At 32.9% G+C, this 10,175-nt stretch overlaps 1 protein-coding gene across 1 annotated transcript in view; it reads left to right on the forward strand.

Moving 5' to 3' along the window:
• The window catches only part of LOC131038390 (myosin-11), a 298,247-nt gene extending 291,345 nt beyond the window's left edge, over positions 1 to 6,902 (forward strand). The window contains exons 32-39 of the mRNA XM_057970810.2: positions 517 to 660; positions 1,464 to 1,534; positions 1,638 to 1,737; positions 1,827 to 1,883; positions 5,643 to 5,699; positions 5,814 to 5,894; positions 6,011 to 6,087; positions 6,342 to 6,902. Of these exons, the coding sequence (XP_057826793.2) occupies positions 517 to 660; positions 1,464 to 1,534; positions 1,638 to 1,737; positions 1,827 to 1,883; positions 5,643 to 5,699; positions 5,814 to 5,894; positions 6,011 to 6,087; positions 6,342 to 6,468 (714 nt within the window). The 3' untranslated portion in view covers positions 6,469 to 6,902. The remainder of the gene's footprint in view (positions 1 to 516; positions 661 to 1,463; positions 1,535 to 1,637; positions 1,738 to 1,826; positions 1,884 to 5,642; positions 5,700 to 5,813; positions 5,895 to 6,010; positions 6,088 to 6,341) is intronic.
• Positions 6,903 to 10,175: the final 3,273 nt, after the last annotated feature.

The raw sequence follows: 10,175 nt of genomic DNA on the forward strand, positions 1-10,175 counted from the left end.
AAAGAGCTTGAATTTCATCATTATGATAGCTTCTTTAGTCCTTGCAATTAATACATCACATATATTATGAAATATAATGGGATTTTATGTCTACTGCCTTCAGTGAAACTTACACAAGATTTCAATAGTGTTATATCTGAGTTCTATAGCTACACTCTTAATACCTTTTGTCCAAAAGGTGGTCTTGACTGGTGACCGTTAACAACAGCTTGGGCATGATCTGCAAAAACATAACTGTTTGAGACATATCCCTTAACTGGTGACTGGCTAATGCCATAATTTATGGCCAAAGGGAAATAGTTTGTAACATATTTTTAGCTCTATCTATTAAGAACTAACGTTTTAAGATCATGAGATGCTTTGAGGGAAGTTATGCTATACACAGATATTAGTATTTTACTATTTGGATGCCAATCAATTAACTCTATTTAATAGAACTAGAAACTAAATGGCTTATGTTTTTAGAGTGTATGGATGAGATCTATTTGACCAAGGTTTTACTTCTTTTTCATGAAGGCACCAAGAACATCTCGAGCAAGTATGGGCAAAGGATCACGATCATCGAACATGGTTGGAATCGTCCAGCAAACTTTGAGCAGTCATTGGCAGAGTATTATCAAAATTCTGAACACTTTGTTGAATAAACTGCGTGAAAATCATGTCAGTACTCACACTCTCTCATTTAAGCATTTTATTGCCTCTCATAGGTTTTGTTTCTATTTGTGAACCGTGTAGTTGAACCATCATGCATGTGTAGTTATGTATATTTTTTGTGTGAGAGAACACTGAAGATTGATGATATAGTTAATCTTGATATTTTAATGAAACAAACAACCTTCTAAAATTCATTTAAGCTCAACTGTTGACTTAAGAAGCAAATAAAAGGAGACCTAAGGAAATAATTCAATGTTTTTTTCCCTCATCATGAAAAAAATCAATGTAACTGCTGTTAGTTTTGGCTATGATGGGATAACTACGATTCTGATCTTTTTGTATAATAGCAGGAAGATCACATAACCTATTGGTTAATGACAACTAGTTTTAAGCTGCATATCTGCAGGTCTGCAGGTGATAAAAGCTAATATATTTGCGTGTTCACGAAATTGGATTTGTGTACTATCTTGAGTTGCCTGATTTGTTTGCTCAAGACAGATGTTTTCCTTGTTCTCACAAAGAAAGAAGTGTGGGGAGTGGAGTTCTGATAAATAAAGGGCTAATTTTACTTTCTGATAGATTTAGAAGAAATTATTAGTGGTTAGACTTGCTAATATATGATTTTGTTAACAATCTTTAATTTTGATTTTACAAGAAAGTTTCCAATTTTTACTGTCAATCTATATATATCATGCCAATGTTTTCTTTTTATTTTAACTTTTCCAGAACACATATTACCTTCTTAGCAAGTTACTTTCCAGTGTCGAGTTTTAATGGATATCTTCACGATTGTCCTTGTGTGCTAGCAGGTACCACCGTTTTTAGTGCGTAAACTCTTCACACAAGTTTTTTCATTCATCAATGTGCAGCTTTTCAACAGGTCAGAAAAGTTATTAAACTTTACTAACTGACATTCTCAGCTGGGTGAATTTACAGATTATGAGTCAATCTTATATTTTTTTCATTGTTTGGAATCTGGACAGCCTATTGCTGCGACGTGAATGTTGTTCTTTTAGCAATGGGGAATATATTAAATCTGGACTTGCCGAGCTAGAGAGATGGATGTGTGAGGCTTCAGAACAAGTATGGAATTGTTTTTTCAGTTGAATTACCATTCCAAGTAAAATATGAAAAGCCTTGGACCAAGGTCTGATTATGTATTATTTTTCCAGTATGCAGGGACTTCTTGGGATGAACTAAGATACATTAGACAAGCTGTTGGTTTCCTGGTAAGAACTTTGCCATTTTGTTATGGAAGTTCTATCGCATGCAACATCATAACTGAGGAATATCTTATCTTCAGTTTCAAATGCTCATGATGCTTGGCCTGGAATTAATTTGCTTCGTTATTACTAGATTGAAGTAAACATACAACTCTCAAGATTCTTTCCTTGTAATACAACAATTTATTAACTGCATTTAGATTAGGTTCTATTCGCCCAGAACTAAGTACACAGCTTTCATTCAAACCAGCACTTGCTAGAATATTAAGGCTGCAAGGTATGAAAGCTATGAAGGATGGGATGTTGCATGTTAATCAGACCTTTGGAATAGGTTGTGGTATTGCTGAAGAGTTCCACACAAAACCGTGAAATTTAATTGAAGTCATTACACGTGCTTGATTGAACTATTTTAACTACATTATTAGCAACGTCAAGTTTCATTGGAAAAAATGAACTGGAGCACACCCATGATGAAAAGGAGGAAAGTTGGCTTTGAAATGTACAAATTTTTTTGGAAGAGGTAAAACCTAAATAACTTGCAATGTAGCATCTTATCGAGTTTAAGGGATCAAACATAATTCAACTAAACATTTCTGAAGCTTAGGATTTAATTGAAAACTTATAATGAAATGGAAAATGGAGGACAGCAAGAAAATAAAAGTATTGAAGGGAACTAGCAGATGTATGGCAATTATGAACTTACAAACTATGTAGTTTCTTGAGATTTCCATGTAGCCATAAATCTAAGCAAGAAGAAAGAAGGAAACAAAGGAAACAACAGTTAGTTAAAAAGTATGATGGATTTCATGCACTAAATAGACTAAGGGACTAATTTATAACAAAAAGGCTGGATAGCTTCTGAACAAGTCCATAATGGTTTGTATCGAGCAAGAAGATGAATTCAAAATGTTTAAAACTTTAAATCACTAACCAGTATCTCTGAAGCATTCAGGATGACAGAAACCAATAGATATATAGTTTTGAGTTTGAGATGATTGGGTTCAGAGGCCCAAATTTTGAACATAAGCTAAAAGAATGGTGGAGAATAGATTTAAGGGCTTTAAAACATATAAATTGACATAAATGTTAAGCATGTGAAGAAGGTGGCTACTAAATGGAACAAAACAACTTATATCAAACTCTTCAGAAAGAAAAGAAAAAGATGAATAAAATGACATTAAAGTAGTTCAGAAAGTTGTAAGAGGAACAAATAAATGGGGCATTCCAATAGAAAGAGAAAATATGGAGGTGTCCAAAGCATATTTAGAATGGGAGAATCTTTTCCAGAAAAGAAGTCCAAAGTAAAATGGTTGGAGGGAAATTAGAAACACTAAAATTCTTTCATCTTAGAGAAAATAAAAATGGTTTGTGCAGGTTAAAGGCTTAAATTACTTGATGCACAGAAGAAATTTCCGAAAGATTGGTTTAAGTCTTAACATCAGTTTTGAATTTTGATAGAGCTGTGAAAAGAAATCTCTAGTTAGTAGGATGGGGACAGTGGAGAAAGGGGAAGATCTTTAGAGATTTTGATGGACAACCTTTGTTATGGTTTTCTTTCCACTTGGGACTTCTGAAAAATAACAAGGCAGAAGCAAAGACTCTCTTAGAAGGAATAAAACTGGTTCAGGAATAAGTGGCATAAGCTTAAGGTGGAAGGAAACTTCATACTAATTATTCAAGCAATAAAAATAGGCAATGAAATATTGGAAATAAACCTATTGTTGAGGAAATTAAAATAGAAATTAAGAATTTTGACATCATAACAATATATCAAGGAGAGGAAACAAAAATGATATCAGCAGGCTAAAAGCTTAAATTACTTAAAGAAGCATGAAAGAAACCTCCCAAAGATTTGTTGGTCAATTTTGGAGTTGTGAAAGGAAATCTATGGGGGGTGGGGGGATTTTCAGAGATAATGATGGACAAGCATTGTTATGGTTTTCAGTCCACTTGAAATGATTAAAAATAGCAAGGCAGAAGCAATGGCATTCTAAGAAGGAATTAGAGTGGTTAAGTAAAAATGAATGTCAGAATTTAAGGTGGAAGGGGACTTAATGCTAATTATTCAAGCAAGAAAAAATGGCCAATGGAATATTGGAAAATAAAGTATAATCCTATTCTTGAGGAAATTAAAATGGAATTTAAGAATTTTGATATAGGAGCAACATATCATGGACAGGAAATACTACTGCAGATCTACAGTCAATTCGGGGTGGAAAAGTCAGGCAGGATGGTTTAATCTACTTCTTTTAATGGCATTAAACTAATGTTAGAATTATGCACAAAAGAAGAAGAGCTTTCTCTCAATTAAAAGTTGTCAAACTTGGAATTTAAAAAACTAAAAAAGGAAATATTCCTGTGGATAAATAATAGTTTTTTTCTGCACTAAGTAGCGCCTTCTATGTTTGAATCAATCAGAAGAATGATAGAAGAAATGCAGCAAAATGCTTGGTAACATGATACAAATTATTGAAACTTTTCCTTTTCATGGTATTAAAACTAATTCTAGAATTCTGTGGAAAAATGGAAGAGATAGATCTTTATTAAAAGTTGTAAAACATAAATTAGAAAGAGGAAAGATTTCTGTGGATAAATAATGGTCTTTATCTGCACCTCTTATATTTGAGTCAATCAAAGGAGAATGATAGATGAAATGCAATGAGATTCATGGTGACTTGATGTATGTTATTGAAACTTAAAGATAATTTATGCCGGGAAATAGGATTGTTTATGATCCTTGTCTAGAATTAATTCCCCAAAATAACGTATTACCCTAACCTCTTCTAATTTACGTGGGTTTTGTTGAACCAATCCAATAACATAATTTCATGATCAACTTACTAAATTAACTAATAGGTTTAAATTATAATAATTTGATCCTATCCCCCTAATCAGACTTATTTAATTAAACTATTAAACACCATGTATATAAAATGCTAAAATCCAAACAGGCATTAAAGTTAATACTAGACTTCTGCGCTAAAGCGGAAGAGCTTACTCTTAATTAAAAGCTGTAAAACTTGGGATTATAAAGAGGAAAGGTTTCTGTGGATAAATAATTTCTTTATCTGCACTCAGTAGCACCTTTTACTTTTGAAGCAATCGGAGGAGAATGATATGGACATTTACCAGAGTGTATATCATATGGTACGTATGACAGAAGCTTGATTGGACTATACCTTGGGTATGACACCTATCGTGGAAACTTGAGTGGATTATGCCTTTTCTATGCTAGAAGACTCACATACTGGGAGAATCTGCTGCAAGTTACTGACAGGATACCTGGGATTGATCATACAATTGTCTTACTTTTAAATTAGATATGCTGTTTGATTGATCACTAATATGAAAGCAAATTTCAGTATAGGATACTAATGAAATACTGTTCTATTCATTGTGTTACTCCAAGTGCATATGAAGATGCTCATTGTCGTTGTGATGCCGTCTTTGGGCTTTGTTTGCTTCTCAATTCAATTTAACTTTTTCCAATTAGTTACCAGTTATACGAACAACACTGCCCTAACAAGTAGAATCTGCTTCATATTAAAGTGCAAAGTTTATACAAATATTACCTTGCATAAGAAACTAAGATCAGATGATCCTGATCAGAAACTATGAATTCTCAGAATGATCATAGATACTGTTTATAAAAAGCACAGATTAATAGTGGGATGTGATACAGCATTAGTGTTGTAGTAGTGATATCATACTATTATGTTACATTGTTTGTGTCAAATAAGCAAACCTTTATCATCTTCTATGCAGGTGATACATCAGAAACCGAAGAAGTCTTTAAATGAAATTATGAACGATATCTGTCCAGTATGTGCTCCTTCACGAAGTGCAATTTTTTTCCCCTTATCATTGGGTTTACCTAGATCAAATTGCAATATTTTGATGTAATAATTAATTCCATATACTGGGAACTGCCATTAGGTTCTAACTGTTCAGCAGCTTTATCGAATAAGCACCATGTATTGGGATGATAAATATGGAACACAAAGTGTATCGAATGAGGTGAAGTTAGATATTTTGAATTGAATGTTTATTTAGCATGATTCTATTTGCTGCAATGTTGAACTTCTATTAGTTTGTATTTTCTATTTTCTAAAGCACATAAATCCCATTTCTAGGTTATTGCAAGCATGAAGAAGATGATAACTTCACAACAGGGCTCATCCAATTCATTTTTATTGGATGACGATTCTAGGTAAGGAATTATATCTGCTACGCTAAGTTTGAACAGGGTCAATCATTCTGGTCAATTTAGCATACTGCAATGCTTTTATAGAAATAAGTAGTTACTTCGTTTAATCTAATTTTTGGTTTCCACTGTCTCTTCTTTGTCATACATAAGCGTAAGCATGTTCATTTTTATGTTTGTTCTTTGCAAGCATTGAAAAAGTTCATGAAATGAGCACTTTCTGATATTTGGCTGAACTTCTCTTGCATTTCTGTTTGTAGCATACCATTTACTGTTGATGATTTATTGAAGAGTATGCCAGATGTAGATCTGTCAGATGTAGGGACACCACCCCTTCTACGTGACATTTCAGCTTTCCAGTTTTTGCAGCAGCACACAAAATCATGAGAAGGTTGTAACATTTGATTATTTTCTACTTTCCTTGGGTCTTTGGGAGAAAATTGTTTTCTCTTGTTTTAACAAATCTGGAATCAAGAAAGTCTCAGATTCATTTCCTTGAAATTGTGCATAGAATGTTTTTCTATGAGACCAGTGTATCATATGAATTCATGAAAAGGTCATCTGGCATCCATTCATAGGTGCAATGAAAATTGGTGATGGCTGTACAAGCTCTACTTCTCTTCTGAGAGGATCAGAGAACTCTTCTCCACAATTTTCATTGGACAATTTAAAATTGTTTCAAGACACCTCACAACATGTTTATTGAACGAGTGAGGCTCAAAAAGAAGCTGTAGCGTGAATAATTGTATCGAACTAAAAGTACAGTGTATTTTTGCCAATACAGGGTGAAGAAGCAAGGCTTTTATTGCATTTTGGCTGAATTTGCAACATATTTCATTTCTTGTATCATAATCCTTAAGCGCCATGACAACAGAACTATTAATATTAATTTATAAAAGCAACGTGTCTTATTTTGTCAACCATGCTGAAGTCTTCGATCAAGAAGACAAACCAACCTTCCCCTCACACTGCTATTTATTGACCACACAACTTAATGCAGGTGACATGATGGTAAATGTACCTGCCTCCTATAAAAGTAAATAAATAAGTACAGAATTTTTTCCCTTTTTCTTTGCCAACTGAAAGATATTAAAATTAATCATTAGAATAAAAATAATCACATATAGCATAAGATGCAGATCACATACGAACTGTAAAGATCTCCATCCTTGATTACAATTTTAGATGAGTACTTTTACAGAAGCAGCCATACAAAAGCTATCATTTTAATTAAAAAAATTCAAAGATAAATTCACAGCTTAGAAATTTGGAATAATGATTAACACATACTAAAAATATTCTATTAGGTGTGCCAAATGGTGACAATAGATTTTTAAATGAAAACTAAGCTGGCCACTGGACTTGTTTGACGAGATCAATTTCCTGCTTGGAACTTGATAATTTATAGTCAACTTTAGACTGAAATAAGTGCAAGCTAATTAGTCTCAACTGATTCATTCATTCAGAAGCTTCTTGGATGCGAGGAAGCTACTATCAAGTTCAGAGTAATCTCATTTTGCGGTTTGCTGTTTAGACTGCTGCAATGCATGGACATATTTACGGACAAACTGCTTTCCTCAATTTGTATTATTGAAATTGAAATATACAATTGTTCATAACTACTCAAGTGGGTGGGCCGAAACTAAAATACATGAATAGATAGTTGCTATTTATGAAGTTAATTATTGTAATTAAAGATTCAGTATGGAACAGATCAAATAAAAAGATGGATTTAAATATCTCGATTAATTTCAAATGAACTTCCAGACCCTTCCATATAATTGAGCAGGGATTGAGTATTTCTAGCACTATGCAAAGTGAGGCACTCGGGGTTCTAATTTGTTATTCTAGATAAACCTGGCAGGATACCTGCAAAATGTTTTAGATTCGGAGGTTTTTCTTTCAAGAAGATATTGGTTTTGGTATGTGTATGTTTCCTAAGGGTGGGGTCCCGTGGAGGGGACTACTGCGCCTAGTTTTACTGCACATATGATCCCATGAGGGTTTCTGACGAGTTTTATGGAAACAAAGAAATCTCCTGCAAGAAAGATAAAGCGGCTTACTTTTACTGCAGGAAAATATCAGCAGGCTTTGAAGAGGAAATTGACATTTTTTTTTACGGTTCAATGTTTTAAAAATTATATCTCTACAAGAGAAATTTTTGTAAATCCTCTCTGGTTTGCCTCGGCATCAGCTAACAAAGAATTCATTAAGTGCATAACTTTGTGTAAGATACTTTGAATTTTTTCAGCATTTTACGAAAGATGGTACTTTACCATGTCTGTCCATGAGATCAAGTGTTGCTCCTGAATGGTCCCTATTAACAACTTATTTTTTAAGTTCTGGAAATAATGTATCTCAAGGTCAATAAGAGAGATGGCAATGTGTTTCAGATCCGTTTATAGAGAGCGTAGTCTAGCTTGTCTTTTAATACAGTTATAGAAGCTAGTTCTACAATCTTATACGCTATGATTGTATATTAAAAAATTGTTCCTTTTCTTCCTGTACAAAAGAACTATTAAAGAGGAACATTTACCTCAATTACATTGAATCACATTAAATCTGTTTTCCAGGAACTTTTAGATATAAATCTTGTTTTCTTATGGTTCTTCACAAAGGTGGTGTTATGTATATATTGGTAGGCATCATAGTAGTTATTTAATGGATGAGTTTGTCATGTGGAGCCATATAATTGGAACTTCTAGAGCGAACAGTTATTTATGGTTATGATTGTAAGCAGACTGAACCAGCAACATATAAGGGCTATCTACAATCTTACAATATCAAAATGCTCATAAATTGTCTTCATAATGGAACTTGAGAGTTTTGTAGAAGATAGATGAGATTTTTATATTCAATATCTGGACTTTACGAAAGGAGACTTGTCAGCTGTAGCTGGTGCAGCGATCCTTTTAAAGAGTTCCGAGCTTGACGTATCATGGAACAATGTCTAAAATGGTTGTTAAAAATTAATTGTGGCTATGGTGATGAGAATTTAACATTAATAAATCCGTGTTTGCAAAGAGAAGGTGTTTTACAGTTGAAAAAAAGATCCAGAATTTACCTCATCTTCTCCATTTTTTAATGTAAATGACTTTCTATTAGCCGTATATTTTATATATATAGTGGGTGCATATTGTTAAAAAACTATTCTCGTTGGGCAAAATAAATTACAGCTGCCCAGACATCCAACCTCCCTCTTCTATTATGAGTGGAGGTTTCGTTTATTCGACTTCATTTTTTTTGACAGCTAATTTACTGAATCTTGCAATAGATGTGAAACATGAAAGTTTGGAAATATTTGAATCGATTTATAAAAGAGAAAGATGTACAGTTCACCTAAGTGAAAACATAGTTTTACCAAGCATACATCTCTTAATTTTTTAAAAAGTCACTTTGAGTTCTTTTTGTATTCTTTAATTTGAAAATTTATTTGAGTTCTTTTTGTATTCTTTTAATTTGAAACTCAAATTTTTAAGTATGTTATTACATAAATATCATCTTACCATTATCAAATAGATTACAATAAACATACATCTAAATTACAAACAGTCCTTTGATTACTACAATGAAATACATTTTCTGCTTCTAGCAACCTCTAAAATATATTTCTATACCCATTTTTATAGAACACCATCTTTCTCCAATCCACCCTCCATCACCCTACCTAAAAGAATAAAAAATGACAGCTACCCTTAATTACTTTTTGAACCCATTTGAATAAAAGTGTTTTATATTAAGACAATATAAGGCCTTCATAATACTTTTAAGTTTATGACTTATAAATCACTTGCTTTTGATGGTTAATCCTTATGGTGTCTAGGGATGACAAGGTAGAGGGATTATCTTTGCCTTTAGTCAAGTTAATGGGATCTAATTTGTTCAAATCTTTCTTTAGAATATGCAACCTATACTATCTAATTGCTGTATTTATTCGTGTCTATATTTTATACACATTTAGGGTGTCGATGCACCTTGCTCCTGTTTGCCATGAATAGAGAAAATCTTGATATTTAGTTGTAAGATTTGTGTTTTGCTGTTTGCTTGAAAGGGGTTCATCTCTTAAAAGCTTTAAATTTTGTTTAAAGATTAAT

Source organism: Cryptomeria japonica, chromosome 2 (assembly GCF_030272615.1).
Source record: "Cryptomeria japonica chromosome 2, Sugi_1.0, whole genome shotgun sequence".
NCBI classification, from domain to species: Eukaryota; Viridiplantae; Streptophyta; class Pinopsida; order Cupressales; family Cupressaceae; genus Cryptomeria; species Cryptomeria japonica.